We start from the raw sequence: 19052 nt of genomic DNA on the forward strand, positions 1-19052 counted from the left end.
TCCTCAACAATTAAGGGCTACAGAGCAATGTTGAATAGATCTCTCTTCTAATAAAGATCTGTCTAAGTTCATGAAGTCGTTCGATACAGCTAAGCAGAAAGAAGAAAAACTGGTAGCCTGGAATCTGGATGTGGTCCTGGAGTGGCTTTTGTAACCACGTTATGAACCTGTTCGGTCAATCTCTCTGAGGGACCTCACAAGAAAGACTTTGTTCCTAGTAGCATTCTTAGTAGCATTAGCCACTGCCCAGTGCATTAGTGAGCTACATGCTATAGAGAAGAGAATTTAATTCTCACAGGGTAATGCAATTTGCTTTTTCACCCCAGGTTTCTTTGCAAAAAATGAGAACCCCTCCAGTCCCTGGCCTCACTCGTTTGTTATAAAGAATCTGGTTGACATTCTAGGTCCTGAGGAAGTAGAAAGGACTCTTTTTCCCTGTAAGGGCATTAAAATATATTTGCTGAGAATGGATAAGATCCGTGGTGTTCCGAGCAACCTTTGGTGTCAGTAAAGAACCCTTCTCTCCCCCTCAGAAAATGCTCTGGCATTTTTTATGAGAGATCTGATATTAGAGGCACACTCACAGATTAAGGAGGATGTGTTACCTTTAGTGAAGGTAAAAGTGCATGAAGCGAGGGCAGTAGCCACCTCCCTGGCTTTCAGACATAATTTGTTTATTTCTGCTGTTATCTGTTATGGAAATGCAAATTGCTGTTTGCATCGGATTACCTGCGTGAAATTGAAACTCTTTATGAAAATTGCAGTACCTTGGGTCCAATTTCGGTTGCTGGTATGGTGGTGGGAGGAGTGTAGGAAGTCTTCCTGCAGTCCTTTTATTTTTCACCTTGACTAACAATGCCGAGTTGTAGGGGAGCCTGGGGGTATTATACAGTGCTATGCACATGGAGTACCCACCAGTTTATTTTTTAATTTTGGGCAATGGTTTTCAATTGTTGGCATTAGGCGACTGCGTTCTTTATCCTCAGGTTTTATCATATGGTACTGTGCCCAAGGCAGGGGCAATATTGTTAATTCTTTGTGTGCAGTCGGATACTCCTTCGCAGCAAAGAATCCCACCGATGTAGCAGGCGACCCTGGCTGTATCGATCCAGAGGCAATACTTTCCTGGCGCAGCTCTTTCAACAGGTAAGGATTTGGCAAGCATTTTACCAGTGCTAGCAATATTTCTATTTCCTTTACATTACAGTTATTAATGGGTTGGAGTAGATAATCCATGCATCCCACCTCCTGCAATGTGGGATTCAGCTATGTAATTACTTGGTAAGTCACTTATATACAAATGATATTTTTATAATTTTATAATACAATAAAGTTTTATAAATACTTAGCAAGTAATTACGTGATCAAAGCCCTCCTTCAATATGTTTATGCATAGAAATGCATAAACATATTGATCTCGTTTGCTGAGCTGGTTCCTCTCTTACCCCAAAAGTGGGTGGGGTCAGTTTGCCTAGCCAAAACAAAAGTAGCACTACCGCGAATTTCAGAATTGTAGCTGCTGACGAGTAGAAGCTTATAGCTATGTAATGTACTTGGTAAGTACATACATATAAGACTTTATTTTACTATTTTATTGGCAAGATGTAATTAAGATATGTTTGGCTTAAGATGAACACTGAAAAAATGTAATAATTTTGTCGCAAATAATTTTTTAATGAGGGGGTTAGTTTTGTCACAGAATCATTTTGTCTGCTAATATAGAAATTATCGATATAAGGGGGAAAGGAAGTTATGTTCCCCTATTAGAAAAGAATAAACAGCATCACTGAACAAAGACAATAAATCAAAGAACTTACACTTCTACGATTTGTGCTCGGGTGTGTTTGTGTATTTGTATGTGTATGGGGGGTAAAATGTCTGTCTCCATTTCAACAGTAGACGGACCTTTTGTCGATTACGTACATGAAATTCATTGCACAGCAAATTGAACAAGATTTGTTCTAGTTATGATGGTAATACCTCAAGGGACTTAAGAATATGTATTTTATTGCCAGTGTTTAATTAAAATACATTTGGCTTAAGATGAACACTGAAAAAAATGTGGCAACTTCATCATGAGTAATTTTTTAAATGAGGGGGTAGATCTGTCACAGAAGCATTTGGTGTACTAGTACTATATACATGCACAGATGGTGATGGATTAGTTCTTGATCTCCAAAGTTATGCCCATAACTACCAGTTTTTTTTCATGGACCAAGTACTTAGATATGCTGATGGTAATACCAGAAGGTACTTAAGGTTTTGTATTTTATTGGCAGGGTTTGATTAAGATACGTTTGGCTGTAGATGAACACTGAAAAAATGTGGTAATTTCAAGTAAGTAGTTGTTTAATGAGGGGGTAAGCTTGTCACAGAAACATTTGGTCTGTCGCTACTTTTTCCCATACAATGCTCTAACTGGTGTTGTAGTGTAGTTTTATGCATTCTTTCTAAATTTCCGTAAAATGGAAATGCATATTATGTAGAAGAAAGATTTTATGTTTTGTTATGTTTGTACAGTATTTAGTAATTAAAAGTGTTGTTTTGACTTTTTGTGTATTTAATTGTAAGTATATGTGTAATAGTGCTTAATTACTGGCATCGGTTGTTTGTTCGGTAGTTAGTCGAACATTTGGCTTTGGCGAGCGACAGTTGTGATAGTCAGTCTTGTCACAGCCTTGGTGCAGTGTAGTTCTAACTACTGTAGTAGGGACTCAAGAAAAGGGAATGCAGCCATAGTTGTCGGTGCCTTCAAGTCCACTTAAGTATTCCTTTTTTTTAGTAAAAAGCCACAATAATGTAAATGATAGACTGTATTTTCCAAAATACAAAAGGATAAAACAGGGGAGCTTTTGACCATTTGCTAATGGTCCTATTCAGCCAACTGAATAAAAATACTTTTTTTTTTTTCTTAAAAAGACAAATTGAAAAGAATTTTTGTGACAGTCTAGGAAAACATTGAACAACCTTTTGGCATGAATACTGTATAGCAGTTATGTAATGCCCGTTTCCCCATATCTGTGAGCCAACCATTGTGATCTTCATAACGACTGTTGCTTGATCGTACGGTGCTCATTACTAGAGACAAGGTGATTCATGGGTGGTGAACGACTTTCAGCATCGGTGCATGTTGTTCCTGCGACAACTTCCACTTCGACAACCTGTGCGGGGAGAGATGAGGGAGACACAGTAGCAGGGGCCTCGAGAAACTGCTTCAGATTTAAATTTTTGGAATGACAGACTAGCCTGTCTGTATGTCTGTCCTCCTGCGTAAAGGCCTTATTACCATCTAACGTGTTGCAAGTAGGCCATAGAAGAGTAGTGGAGGGGGCTTTGATAAATATTTGCAACACATTAGATGGCAATAAAGCCTTTAAGCAGGAGGACAAACATACAGACAGGCTAGTCTGTCATTCCATAAATTTAAATTTCAAGCAGTTTCTCGAGGCCCCTGGTACTGTTTCCCTCATCTCTACTCGCACAGGTTGTCGAAGTGGCAGTTGTCACAGAAACAACAGGCACCGATGCTGAAAGTCGCTCACCACCCACAAATCACCTAGTCACTAGTAATGAGCACCGTCATCGATCGAGCGACAGCCGTTAAGAAGATCACAGCGGTTGGCTCACAGATACGGGGAAACAGCCATTACATAACTGCTATACTCATGCCAAAAGATTGTTTGATGTTTTCCTGGACTGTCACAAAAATTCTTTTCAATTTGTCTTTTTAAGATAAGTATTTTTATTCAGTTGGCTGAAGAGGACCACTGTGCAAATGGTCGAAAGCTCCCGTTTTATCTTTTTGTATTTTGTGGAAAAATACAGACTATCATTTACATTATTGTGGCTTTTTACTCATTATTTCCAATCACAATAGTGACGCACCACAGATTCCTTTTTATCTTAAAGTTCATTTAGGGAGATTTCCTTTAGGAGATATATATATTTAAATGTAAGGAGAATTTCGTGAGGTGTGCTGTTCATGAGGGTTACAAAGTGGAGATTGTGCTCATGCCAATCTCATTCTAATTCAAGCTAGGACCATTGAATGCACCATTTAAACTAATAGTAAGTTTATATTGTCTTATGTCTTGTATGTCTTAGATTAATACACAGTACACAACACAATGCATTGTTTTAAGTGCAATTTGGAATAACATATGAGTGAAGTAACCTGGGTGTCGTAATGTAAGACTTAGGCTACGATTAGGTTAGTATGTTTCAAATCGTTTAGGTTATACTGTAAAGTCCCCGCTGAGCGAGTCTTCTATGATGAACAACCCGTTTTCTTTGACACCGCTCATTATAGGATCGGGTCAAGCAGAATCAGCCAAATTTTCCTATATAAATTTGTATCTATCACTAATTCATTTGTATCTGCTTCTTTTGTACATGTGTTAGAATGTTATGTCGATCCTTGTCAACTCAATTGTTACATTACTTGTATTTATCCATTGTAATTATTGCCAAGAGTAATTGACCTCAGGTCACCGAAATTCTATTGTATTCCTCTGTGTGGCGATCCATGGCGCTTTATAATGGCCTGTATTCTGAATAAAAAGTAGCAATGCCTTTTCTCCTGCTCTTCTTTTGCACCTTTTAAAGTGGTGACGGGCGTGTGGCAGACACCCACGGGACGAGCTTTCTGTAGACTTCCTCCGTAGGGTGTTGATCACGGCGTCGGTTGCAGCACCTCGTCAGTGAGTCCTGCCATTCTGAACTGTCCCTCGATCCTGTAGAGCCATGATGATGGGTTGCTGTGTGTGAAGGGCGGCAGCTGGCGGGGGGATTTAGTCTGTTCTGCCGGATGGGCAGCGAGATCGCGGTAGTGCGTGGAGGAGCACGTGATTCTTGGCGCGGGGAGGGCGCGCGGATGTGCTGGCGAGATGTCTGAGTCCGCGGTCCATGGTTAACTGTACGTGAGGGAATGTCCGTCTGCACTCACTCTTGCCTTCTTAATTGGAGTGGGATACTGTTAATACTCACTTGGAGCGCGCCGTGTGGGTCCGCTAATGGCGCTGTTGATTTGCCAACAAGAGTCAGCACGCCCGAATGCTGGTTACAGTGCCGTGTTTAGTCCATTAGGGCGTGAGGTAGTTCATGGAGAAGACTAGGTCGCCTGAGTCTGCTAATGGCTCCAGAAACCACTCTGGGGTCACCACTTTAAGAGGTGCAAAAGAATGAGCAGGAGAAAGGTACTGCTACTTTTATTCAGAACGAGGCCGCTTTATAAAGCGCTGCATGGACGTCACACAGAGGAATACAATAGAATTTGGTGACCTGAGGTCAACTACTCTGCAGTAATTACAATGGATAAATACAAGTAATGTAAATTGAGTTGACGAGCAACATAACAACATTCTAACAAATGTACAAAAGAAGCAGATACAAATGAATTAGAAATAGATAACAATTTATATAGGAAAATATGGCTGATTCTGCTTGACCCGATCCTATAAGGAGCGGTGTCGAAGAAAACGGGTTGTTCATCATAGAAGACTCACTCAGCAGGGACTTTACAAATACAGCACCTTCGACAGGGAACTCTGCGCAGTGTATCAGGCGGTATGTCACTTCAAGTTCCTCCTGGAGGGTACACCCTTCACAATCTGGACGGACCACCAGCCACTGGTCCATGCCTTCACAAAGCAGGGGAGGTATGGTCTTCAAGGCAGCAGCAGCCATCACAGAGTTCACGTGCTCAATCAAGTACCTCCCAGCAGGAAGAACCCTGTAGCAGACGCCCTCTCCAGAATCGAGCTCAATGCGCGCAGCTCGGGATTAACCACGAGGACCTCGCCCAGGAACAGACTGCCGACCCAGAGACTCCAGCTACCACACCGCCATCACGTCCCTCAAGTGGAAGGACGTGACCCTCACCCCTAGGGGACCAAAACTGCTGTGCGACGTAAGCACCGGCCAGCCTCGCCCGCTGGTGCCTGCCTCCTGCCACCGTCTGGTGTTCGATGTCATCCACAGGCTGTCCCACCCCTCCGGCAGGACGGACGGCCAAGCTGCTGGCAGAGAAGTTCGTCTGGCATGGGATGCGGAAGGACACGATGCCCTGGGCGAGACAGTGCATCCGGTGCCAAACAGCAAGATAGGGCATCACACCGAGACAGGGTAGGCGAGTTTCCCCAGCCGGGATAGGCCTATAGAAGAACCTGTAATAATTCTATTATGTGAATTTTAACTAAGTTTTTGTTTATTTAACACACAAACAGCTTGTTTTCCCATTATTTACAGATTTTATACGAGAAACAAGAAAAAAATTGTTTTTTTATCTTGGTGTTTTTTTCTAGAAAAAAAAGGTTTTTTCTCACCAGAAAAAAAAACATTTACATCGCTAGTTGTCAGGACTTTTTCTCTGGTCAGAGCCGCTCTTCAGCAGGTCGCAGACTTGCTTGTCTCCTCTACCGAGGGTTGCTTCTCTCCAATTCAGTTGTGAAGATGTCAGCCCTATCCGGCCTAGTTCTCCATCTGAAAATAGCCTTTTTCTCCTCAGTCAAGATTTAGATACCGATGAGAAGCTTCTATCGGTCTTGCCATCCCACAGGCCTCAGGTCCCTGGGTGGCATGTGACTCTCGTTTAGGGTTCCTGTCTCATGCTTCGCACGTGCCGTTGCAAGAATCGTCATATAGAGATCTGCCTCTCAAGACCATATCTCGTCTTGCTCCGGCCTTGGCGTAGAGGATGGACGATCTTCATGGACCTACAGGAGATGGAGATCAGTGTCTCGACACCGTCTCAGATGTCGTAATGGACTCTGAATCCATTGGCATTATTGCCAGGTTTGTGTCCTTCTTGATCTCCTCCTCCTTGGACTTTGTAATTGATGACCCAGATCAATCACTACTTTGTCCTGTTAGGGTGCTGTGGTACTTACTGACAAGGCTCAATATCCCTAACCTCGATGTCGTCGACTTTTTCACTAGTACTGACTCTCCCAAGGAAGAAGTGTCTAAGGACATGTCTTTCTTCTGGTTTTGTGAGGCAATCAGAAGGATGCATTCTACAGCTGGCGATGACGACACCTGTACACTCCACCCGAGAGGTCATGAAGTCAGTGACCTGGTCCGTCCCTCGCATTCCAGAAGACTCTGTTGGTTTGGAAGCAAGATGTGGTCTCATTACCCTACATTTATGTCTTCTACCTTCGGGTCCCTGCTCACAGGCCCTTGGAAACTTTTTTCCTTGGTTCTGTTGTGGCTGCTCAACAAGTTGTGTTTTCTTACCCTGCTCCTTTAAGAGGACAGGTAGCATCTTGCCTAAGGTGTATGGTTCTGGAAGTTAGAAGGATTCCAAGAGTGACTGCCCTCTCCTCCTCCTCCTTCCTCGTCCTACTTCTTCTCTTCCTTTGGGTTGAAAATGGGACTCGAACTGACACTTGCTGGAACTGGCGTCTGACGTGGTAAGTCTACACATCGAGCACCCATTCTATTTTTCTGTCTAGAATCATAAAAGCAATCCTGCTCCTTCCTCTAGCAAGAGGAGGAAGGAGACCCTGGCAATAAGGGAAAACCTTTTTCGGGTCTTTACCTTACTGCCTCCGACTCTTTAGATTCTTCCCAGCCTGTTTTCATGTGAGTTATGATTCCTCACTCATTCGCAAAGGTCCAGACGTCTGACATCTGATCTTGCAGTTCCTGTACTCTGATCAATATGTAAGAGGCATGATACTCCTCCTCGCTCTTTCGACCAGGAGGAGTAACCCAGGTGTGCAGAACTCCAGTCAGTTCAAAGAGACTCACTCAGATTCCTCCCTCCAATCAGTGAGTCATCCTAATGTAAAGGACCGAGGGTTTGTATATCGTGTAGGAACAAATCACAATTTTTTTAAGTAAATTGTATTTTTCCTAACTCTACAAACCTAAGGTCCTTTACATTACATGTTTATGCCCACCTCATGCCACCCCTCAATCTGAAACCTGGGCTGAAAGGCAAACTGGAATGTTTACAACCGGGCAGGCGGGTATTCCTGCTTACCTGATGATAGTTACTGCCTAACCACCTTGTCCAAGAGTTTAATGGGGGTTTCCAGCTTCACCGTAAGTAATTCCTAATGTAAAGGACCTCAGGTTTGTATAGTTAGGAAAAATACAGTTTACTTTAAAAAATTGTGATATCAGTGTGGGATGCACATGATGGATTTGGTGGAGCTGCAGCCTTAAGGTACCTTACAGGGAATCTAAACAGTGGCTTTTATACTGTGAAACATTGAAACTATTTGGAAATTTCAAGCAATTATTTTTATGTTATCAGTGCTGTTTTGAGACAGATTTGCATTTTATATTTACCTCATTTTATTTATTTCAGAGGATCTAAACAGAATGAAAAAGTCATCACATTGTCCTCTTGTGAAGAATATTGAAGTTTGTTGAGATTTCAGTGTCGATGACCGATGACCACAACCTTGACCATCATTGTTAAGATCTGATACAACATCTTGGTCTTCAAGATTACTGGTTAAGTGCACCTTAGTTTAACCAGACCACTGAGCTGAATAAAGAAAGTAAATGACTGTAGTGTAATGTAAGGCCTTGCAGCCTTTAGTGGTAATTTGACATTGCTTTAAATTATCATTGCTTTTAATGATAATTTAATATTGCCTTTGCTGTTGTAAGTGTTATTCAAGATAGATGCAAATTCGAGTCTGACATACAAGAGTTCTTTAAATGTTGTGTAGTTTTATGTCTGTTCTGAAATATTTTTATTATTGTAGATGTTATCATGATAATTACCCTTAAGAGGGTCGGTTTTATTTAATTATATGTTTTTAATTTATATTTGTACTGCAGGTTACAATTAATTGGTTTTCATAATGTTGTTGATTGTTTTTTGCAAAAATAAAGTGAGAGAATATTGTGGTATGGGTGAGTGTATGAAGATTATTTGTGTAGATGTGGAAAAACAGATTGAAATGAAAGCTGATCAGGCAGCATCAAAGTTCTTTAACAACAGAGTGTAATTAGTTTACATGAGAGCTACCTCTCAGTATAATATCCCTGGAAAATGGAGGCCAAAGACCCATCAGCATTCCATTTAATTGGTCAGGGTAACAAAAATACTGAGAATAACCCACGAGTAGTACCCAGCGATGATGAGGATGATAACTCCATTTACCTAGGCCCAACTATTGAGGTTAAAGTCAAAGAAGAGCTTGATCATCCAGAGAGTATGGAAGAGGAAGATCCACTATCATTTTCACCAGACAATCATGAATATAAAAATTTTGAGGATAGTCCAGCTGTAGTCACAGACAATGGTGATGATGATGATGGTGGTACATTATATCGAGGTCCATCTGTTGAAGTTGAGGTCAAGGCTGACCCAGAGGTGTTTGAGTTTGGTGAAATGACAGACAGTGAAAAGGACTCAATAAGTTGTGATGATGATTGTGGAGAGAATACGATTGGTGAAAAGAATCTTCCTAATCGGAGAAAGCACATAAAAACTCGGAAAGATAAGAAGAAATTCACCTGTGCAGAATGTGGGAGTTCATTTTCACAGTCGCATAAACTCAAAGTGCACATGAGGACCCATACAGGTGAGAGGCCTTATTCTTGCACGGAATGTCAGAGTAGTTTTGCTGTACCAGATAGTCTCCGAGTGCATATGAGAAGTCATACAGGTGAGAAGCCATTCAGGTGCTCTGAATGTGGAAATAAATTTGCACAATCAACTCATCTCCGAAAGCATATGAGAATCCATACTGGAGAGAAGCCTTATTCATGTCCTGAATGTGGAAATAAGTTTTCTCAGTCTTTTGGACTCAAGAGACACATGAAAATGCATATTGAAGGTGAAAAGCCAACCACTTGCCCAGAGTGTGGAAGGAGTTTTTCTCATACAGGCCCTCTCAAGAGACACATGAGAACTCATGCTGTAGAGAAGTCATGCCCTGAATGCAAGTGTGTCTTCCCAACTTCTCAGACCCTCAAAAAGCACATGAAAACTCACAGAAGGGAGAGGCCATTCCTTTGCAGTGAGTGTGGGAAGAGCTTCTATGAAAAAAGTGTCTTCAAAGGACACATGAGGTCTCACACAGGTGAGAGGCCATATGCTTGTACTGAGTGCCCAAGTACATTTGCTCAATCAAGTAGTCTAAAGAATCATATAAAAACTCATACTGGTGAAAAGCCATTTACCTGCACAGTATGTGAGAGCAGTTTTTCACGCTCTGGTCAGCTCAAGACACACATGAGAACACACACAGGAGAGAAGCCTTACACTTGCACCATATGTCCAAGTAGCTTTTCACACTCTGGTCAACTCAAAATACACATGAGAACACATACTGGAGAGAAGCCATTTTCCTGCAGTGTTTGTGAACGTAGTTTTCTTCGTGCTGACACACTCACAATACACATGAGAACACATACAGGAGAGAAGCCATTTGCTTGCCCAGAATGTCCCAGTAGTTTTGCTCAATCATATAGTCTAAAAATGCACTTGAGGACACACATGTGAGAGATACTGTTGTTATTTTGCACTTGGATAAAGCTGCATGGAAGTGTTTACTGCTGTTTGCAAAAAAACTGTTGACATTAAAAGGGTCCTAAATAGTTTTGTGTACTTTGTTACAGATCTTGTTCATGGGTAAGGGCACTGCAGTTAACTTTGTCAGTAGATAACCATTCTGAATACCAGTCAGACTTGTGTAGAATTTAAGCCCTACAAAGGAGGTTCTGTTTGTGGGTTGGTTTGTTTGTTTACCGTGAGGTTGATACAAAAAGGAGTGTGGACTTTTACAAATATCCCAACAAAAGGTGGACCTTGTAACTGACAACATAATCCAGATCTTGGACCCATGATTTTTTTTATCAGTGATTGTAGATATTACGAGATAAGGCTTTATTGTAACAAAATGTAAAAATTCTAGTTCATTCCTGCAGATCTGATGAAGTTTTGGATAGAAGGGACATTTTTGAGGAGTGGATAGCTGAGTCTTGGTGGAGGATTGCAATCTTTCACTACTTTTGTTTAACATGGGTTTAGAGTATTATGGAAAGTTGAGAATTTTAATAAAATGAGACAGCTGATGTCTTAGGAAGAATTGAAGCTCCACAGTGGCACCTCACCTTAAACAGACAGTTGGGGTTTATGGACCCCCTGATAAGGAATGAAATCCATTAAGTAAAAAAAGTAGCCATAAAGCCTTCACACTCCAGTACCTCTGGAGCAGCTTTCTTAGCTTGTAGTGTACAGCAATTCCATATAATGTAAATAGTTGCCAATCATAACTGGTATTTGTTCCAGCGGATATACAAACCTCCGCCTTTTATGTAGGAGCATCCTTGAGTGCTAGCTAGGTTAGTCATTGAATTTAGTGACAAGATAGTTAACTGGTGAAAGATAGGGGATGAGTGAGGGAATACCCCTCTCTCACCTTCCATCAATACTTGCTTTTTCTTCAGCCTTTAGATAGTACAGATGTGCTGCACACAACAACTTTCCCACTGACTGTCTATGAAAACTTGGATGAATAGCCTGCTCTGTTTGATTTTTTGTATGTTGCTAATTTTGTTGCTTTGCTGTTTTTTTCTGTGGATAAAAACATGGACAACTCTATTGTGAGGGGTGTGGTCATACATATGGGCAGTTCATGTCTGCTGTAACAGTTGATCTGCATAATTATTGTTCCTTTTGTAGGTGGATAATCTTGCTGTAGGGCTTCTCATTGTAGGGAGTATGCTGGTTGGGATTCATTATAGTGAGAGAAGTTTTGCAAGCATGGAAAAAAGATGAAATATTTTCAAGTTTCCTTAGGGAGGAAGACACCCCCATTGAGACTCCTGAATCCTTCCAGTTCCTTTCTTCCACCTTCTTCCATCCCTATCCCACTGCATAGTAGTGCTACTACCCTTGAGAGGGATAGTATTGGTGATAAGAAGCCAGCTCATGTCTTCTCTGAGGAAAAAGCAGCTGCTGCTGAAGATGCTCCTTCAGCAACTGCCTTGCCCCCATCTCATCTGAATATGATACTCCCAGTACCCATAAGACATTGTAGCTGGAGTAACATTGGGAGATGTGGCCTGTGCTGAATATTCATGGATGTCCTTCTTTCTTGGCCTTCCTCAACAACCTGGTAGAAAAGAAGGACTTAGCACCTGAACCTTCTTCATATGTGGTGTTGGCTGATGCTGTACCTGTAGCTGTCCTAGCTTCATCATCTGCTGCAAAGAAGAGGGATGCTTCTGCTACAATGGTTCTACCAGTAGCAGATCCTCTGGTGGGTGTATTGTTGTCTGCAGTTCTGGCCTCGAACAACCCTTTGGTGCATAAGACGAGGAAGACTTGTAAGAGGAAAAGGGAGAAGTGTGCTTGGCACTCTTTCTGGTTGTCTTCATTGTCAGCCTCTGCACCCATCTCCTTATACATGAAGTATGCCCTTTCCCTGACTCAAGAGAACTCTCAGGTTCACGCCTGGAGGAGTCTGTTAGTCTTGTTCACTCTGTAAGTGATCAATCTGGTGATTGGGTGTGGGCAGTTGCTAGAGACAACCCATCTCCCTGAACCTCCCAGGAGTTATAGATAATAGAGTGAGGCATACACAACTCATCCAGCAATGGGGTAGGTTCTCCTTTTCACTCTTTTTAGGGAGAGTGCAGAAGGGAGCCTGCATCTCTTTCTCACTTGACATTTGTGCACACTCCAGGACACACATTATTCCAAGAGCTACCACTTGAGGGCAGGTCTTTGATCTCTGCCAACTCTCATTTGCTGTTCACCATGTGGATGTGAGGCAAGTTGGAGTGGTGTTGCATAGGCTCAGTGGTTACCAAGTCTAGGAACAGAGGAGCAACAGCATCAAAGTCTGAACTCCATTCGAACAGTAACTGCATGGTCTTATGTGCCTTTTTGGTGATATCATTGGTCCTGAGGGCCCCCCTCCTCTGAAACCCCTGCAGGCAGAACTAGAGCAGCATTTTCAGGTGCTTATTTCACTCATTCATGAGTGGAATAATCTTAGGGAGGCAATCTTGGCTTCATCCTTGCAGACAGTCTTGTCTGTGGAGCTTAGCTTGGGGAATGCTCATGAGGTGTGATGCTAAATCAGGCTGCTATGGTTACACTTGGCTTGTGGTGTTTGAAAGAGGTGAAAGCCCTGATTTGACGGTCAGGAAGTTCCCCCTCTTCCAGCAGATCGAGCAAACTCTTCCCCCCTGCCGCTTTCATGTCATGTACTGTACTATGTGCTGGAGGATGCAGAGGCTGTTCCTTTGCAGTTGGACTCATTATTCAGCAAGAGGGTCTTCTGGTATCTGCTTCATAGGTGAATGTCTTGGAGCCTGTCTCCATTGCTTCTCTCCAGACATGTCTTGTAGCTCAACCTATGGTTGATGACATTGACAGACTTTGCTGTGACAGGCATTTCCTCTCATAAAAAGAGGGTAATGGTTCAGAGGTTCCTGGTGTCCAGAGGTAAGTTCCTTACCGTTCTGGATCACCAGAATGCCAACCAAGGGGTTCTCTTGGCAGGTTTTATATAAGACTAGCTTCCTGCTGAGGAACTGCTCTTTGTGGAGAAGGCCACTGGAGGTGGGAGACCAGCAATTGACCTCTTGCCTTTGAACAAGTGTGTGTTACAGAATGAATTCAAGATGGAAACAGTATGCTTAGTGCTGGAATCATTAGAGAGGGCAACTTCATACTTCTGATAGACCTGAAGGATGTAAACTTTAAAGCACCCATCTATCAGAGCTCTCTGGAGTCTTCAACTGAACTTTCTACTAATTCAGAGTGATATGCTTTGGCCTGACTACAGCCCTTCTGGTGTTTGGTGTTACTCAGGTGTTCACCTTGCTCTCAGCTTGGGGCCATATGAAGGATATTTACTTGTTCAATTGGGAGAAATATGATCTCCTTCCCATGCAGCAGGCAAAGTAATTGGGCATGCTTATAGATTCAGCAGAGGTGAGAGCCTTCCCAGTCGACTCTTGTGTGAGGAGCTTAGGCAGGGAGTGGCACAGTTCCTGTCCTGGCAGGAACAATAACTCATCTTTGGCAGTTGGTCCTAAGTCATTTTTCACCCTTGGAGAAGCTTGTGCCTTGGACGGAGTTACTTATGCCTGGTCCAGTTGCAGCTGAAGCAGTTTTGGAGTGTCTTTTGCCATTCTCTTGGCTCTTGCCCCTGAGTTGAAAGGTAAGGGAGGATTTAGCATCATGGCAGGGTGACAGAAACCTCATAAAGGGAGTTCCTCTGAACTCCCCGCTTCCAGAAATGCTTCTGTTCTCAGACACGTTGAAGGAGGAATGGGGTGCACACCTGAGAGGAGTTCATTTCAGGTATGTGGCTGAAGGATTCGACTTGTCTACTCATCAAAATTCTGGAGATACTGGCTGCTTGGCTAGCATTGCAAGCATTTCAGAAGCAGTTGAGAAATCACTCAGTGATGATGAGTGACAACACAGCTGTAGTATCCTTTGTCAACAAGTAGGGGGGGGACAGTGTTTCAGACCTTGTACCAGTTGGTGTTGCAGATGCATGAGTGGGCGGCTTTCCAAGCCATCAAGTTGATTGTCAGATTCATTCCAGTCAGGCAGAAAATTCTGGCAGATCAGATCAGTTGTCAGATGTGTCCCTTGTTCTTTGGAGCCTCAAAAGGACACCTTTTGAGCCTCTTTCATGGGCTGTGGACAGATGTCACACTCTGGACTGTTTTTCTTAGCTTTAGCCTCAGCAAAATAGATGAGGGGTTACATTCTGAGTTTTGGTGAACTCAGAATCCATATGTTCCAAATGAGAGTTTCTTGATCCCCTCCCTCCAAGACTTAGTTGGTGGGAACTCAGATGAGATGTTTATTTGCCTGTTACCTGATGTTAGATACTATTTGAAAAGGTCCCATTCCCTGGGCTAAAGTGCAGAAGACTCCATTAGTACAGGAAAGTGCAAGGAGGAGGTGTCTAGGAACACCCTTTCTTTCTGACTTTGTGAATTGATCAAGCCTGTGACTCCTCTGAGGGGGTCAACCTCCCTTCTCACTTGAAAGCTCAGGGAGTCAGAGGCATGGGACAATTCCTCGCTTTTCCAGACTACCTTGACCTCATTCTAGCATGGCTCCCATAAGTCTCTAGATATCTTCTGCTTAGGACCTATGGTAGCTGCCAAACAGATTGTGTAGGCATCTGAGCTCCATTTTAGACAGGGCAGCATCTCATCTGAGTACTGAAAGCATAATGTAATACTCAAGGTGTGAATGTGAAGTGACTGGACTTCCCTTCTATCCTTAACCCTCTTTCAAAAGCAGCATCTAGGTCAAAGTACATTCTGGAGTCAGACAAGAGACAGGTGAGTACACATTGGGCATCCTGTCCTAGCACTAGTTGCTAGGATGCATCTCTCTCAGTCTTTTAACAAAGAAGGGATGAGGTAGAATTAATACCTGAACCCATTACTTGGTAATAGCCAGAATTAAGCTCCCTTCCGACATGAAGTGTCTCTTACAGGAGATGTCATTGTTCTATGAAATGTTTTCTTTACTTGAGCACCCTTTCTTAATGCCGGGTACGCTGGTATAGGATGCTACTACTCTGCATAACCATTTCACCAGACCATGCTTGCAAGGTAATTGGGACCATGGTGGTTTTCAACTCCAGTCAGTTGCAGAAATTAATCCCTCTCTGAAGGGGTAGGTCTCCTATATAAAAGGCAAAGATTTGTATTAACTTTGGAACAAGTAAATTTTTAAGATAATTTGTATTTTTCCTAGGTTCACAAACCAGAGACTTTTATATACAGTACTTTAAACCCATTTCAGCTGCCCTGATCAGCCCCTGTAGCCAAAGGAAAAATAAGTAGTGTTGGAAATTCCCCCACTCATCCTCCATGTCCACTAGTTAACTACCTTGTTACCAAGTTCAACAACCAATCCATCTGTGCTGAGGGATACTCTTATATAAAAGGCTCTGGTTTTGTATAGATAGGAAAAATATAAATTAATTTTCAAATGTGTTATTTGTAATTTTCATTAAATTTGAAATATTAATTTACTTATCTCTCAGTTTCAGGGGATTAGCTGCAAAATCTAAAATATGCAAGTACAATGCTGTACAGTTTTGCCTAACAAAAACAGCTGATTGTAAGCATACCCTACTTACTGGGTATGCTTAAGCATGTAAAATACTTAAAAAGTATGCATTATAAAAAAGATCATAAACCCTTTTATGTTTCTCTTGTAACGTAAGTTACTAAACATTTTGCACTTACTGTGTCTCCTCCCTTACCATTCTCTCTCTCTCTCTCTCTCTCTCTCTCTCTCTCTCTCTGTGGTAAAGTATTTTTATTGGCCTTTAATGTGGTATAGCATTGTCCTTGATACAGTAATGCAGTGTGACATACATATATTTTTCAGGCTGTGTATGCATGCATGTATATATATACATGTATGTGTCACACTTGTTGTGCTCTCTCTCTCTCTCTCTCTCTCTCTCTCTCTCTCTCTCTCTCTCTCTCTCTCTCTCTCTCTCTCTCAATAACCTTTTTTTAAAGGACTTTGGCATATTTTCACCTTTCTCTGTCAAGGTTTTGTTTTTTTAAGGAATAACCTACAGAGAGAGAGAGAGAGAGAGAGAGGGGGGGGAGTTATTCCTTATAAAAAAGACAAATCTTGATAGAGAAAGGTGAGAAAATGCCAAATTCCTTTTGATAAAAGCTCTTGACAGAGAGAGAGAGAGAGAGAAGAATACAATGTAAGTGTGATGCATATATATGAATTTAAATAGTACATGCACACATTCACAGACTGAAAAATATATGCACATCACACTACATTACACTACTGTGTTATGGATGATACTGTACTACACTGCATTAAATGTCAAGTACCACTTAGTATGTGGTAGTTTATCTTGATGCAATGTACAGTATGCATTCAGACATGTACTGTACACAGACTGAAAGATGTATGTAGCACTACATTACTCTATTAAGTATAATACTTTCCTGCAATGAATATATGTCAATAGAAATACTGTACCACAGAGAGAGAGAGAGTGGGCAAAATAAGTGAAAAGCGCTTCATAAATGTTGAAACAGACAGAAAGATGTTTATTGTCTTTTTTTGTATTGCTGCTGCAATTGGCTGCAGTAAGTGCATTTTTATCTTTTTACCAATAAACATGCACACACACACACAGCATGGGGGGGCGGGCAATGCACAGTTAGTGTGTAGTGTTTTGTAACATGCTAAGACAGAGATAAAAGCTGTTTATAGTTTTTTGTATTGTTTGATATTTTGTGTTTTACATATCTTGAGAGCTCACCCGGTAAGTAGAACTACTGCAATTGGATACAGTAAGTGTGGAGTGTATCTTTGTATGTATGTATACATGCACATGCAGGGGGAATGGCTGGGGTAAATGCAAACTATTCCATAAATGTTAAAACAGAGGCAAAGATATTTATGTTCTTTTTTTTTTTATATATTTTACAAAATATATATACCTGTATTACATATCTTGTTTACATACCCATTTAGTAAGTAGAAGTGCAATTGGCTACAGTAAGTGTGGAGTTTATCTAAACCTGATGTGTGTGTAAATATACATGCATGTACACACACACACACACAGGTGCCACAGGTCATGCGCAGTGTTGTGTATTTTGATTCTCATGTATTTATAGACACGCAGACATACACTGACTGAAAATTAAATGTATGTAACACTACCTTAGTGACTTCAGTACAGGACTGCATTAAATGTTGATAAAAATATTGTACTAGAGAGGGAGGGAGACAGGGCTGCCACAGTGAATGCACTACAGTATTTCTCAACATGATGCTTGTGTGTGTACTGTATAGACATGCATACCTATGCAGGCTAAAAAATTTATTACATACAGCTCAAAATCTCACCTTGAAGATGACAAAATATAAGCATTGCATTAAATACTGATCATAATAGCAAACTATATTAGATATATATCATAAATTTAGTATATGAAATATAGTGAAGCCCCAGTGGGGTTGTGATGACTTTGGACATTTTAATCTGAATCAGAATCGCTGAATTCCATTGGTATATAACTGAGCAGACAGTGATGTTCCATACTCAAGGGTGTGGAGCTGGTAGGCTAAGGCTATTGCAGTTAATTTAACCACAATCCTAGAACTTCAGAGCTTGTGCTCACACAGGAAAACAAAGAGGAATGGTGCAATCAGATTTTTAAAAAATTCACATGGGGAACTGTATTTATAATTTCAGTTAATATTTTTTCTTATTCTATAGTACACTGAGTTCAATTATACTTCAATTCACCACAGATCTTAAAATTTCAGAGGTTGTGATCATACAATGATGAAAAATCACTTTAATATCATTCACTTAAGGAACTATTTTTATACACATGATTAACATTGATTGAGATTACCTATTCTGAAATAGGTACAGTTACAGTACATATATGCATGCAGTTGCACTTTTTTCAACCAAAACCTTAGAATTTCAGAGCATATAACTGCCAGAAGAACAAAATATGATACTCAGTTTACTGTGTGAATTTAACAAAGTACAGCAGGTACATTACATTATTAAACAATGTTGTACACTCTAGTTAGAAATTTTAACACAAGAAAAAATAACCACACATATTTCACTAGCAAAAGTAAAAGCACAAATGTGTAAAATTTTTTTTTTTTTTTTTTTACCAGCTTGATGACATATCCAGTAATGAAATCCAATAGGTTGAGGTGCCAGTGTACAGTACTTCATTTTGACATTTCAACCGTTATATTCAGAGGAGAGATAGCTTTGAAGAGGCTACAGTTGTTTCAGAAATTAGGCTGTAACTCAGTCAGATTTTTATTTTTCGGAAAAATAGCAGCAGTGTCCACAAATTTAAGCCCAGTATGTTGAGGAAAATTTTTCCCCTGTCTTCTTCACTTAATTCTCGTTTCCTTATACTATTAAAAATGTACTGTAATTTTCTGCTAAGTAAGTTTTCCTAGAATGTCCTGAATACTTATAATTCCATTTCTAAAAACATTTTGAATGAGTAACTTCCTGTCTACTTTGTATTATTTAATTTTTGTAACTAGTAATAAAATT

At 41.0% G+C, this 19052-nt stretch overlaps 1 protein-coding gene across 1 annotated transcript in view; it reads left to right on the plus strand.

Annotated features, from left to right (window-relative positions):
• Positions 1-8420: 8420 nt before the first annotated feature.
• LOC136827739 (zinc finger protein 585A-like) overlaps positions 8421-19052 on the plus strand; it is a 53947-nt gene continuing 43315 nt past the window's right edge. Inside the window, exons 1-2 of the mRNA XM_067085200.1 lie at positions 8421-10468; positions 12030-12233. Of these exons, the coding sequence (XP_066941301.1) occupies positions 9014-10468; positions 12030-12233 (1659 nt within the window). The 5' untranslated portion in view covers positions 8421-9013. The remainder of the gene's footprint in view (positions 10469-12029; positions 12234-19052) is intronic.

Source organism: Macrobrachium rosenbergii, chromosome 42 (genome assembly GCF_040412425.1).
Source record: "Macrobrachium rosenbergii isolate ZJJX-2024 chromosome 42, ASM4041242v1, whole genome shotgun sequence".
Classification (NCBI taxonomy): domain Eukaryota; kingdom Metazoa; phylum Arthropoda; class Malacostraca; order Decapoda; family Palaemonidae; genus Macrobrachium; species Macrobrachium rosenbergii.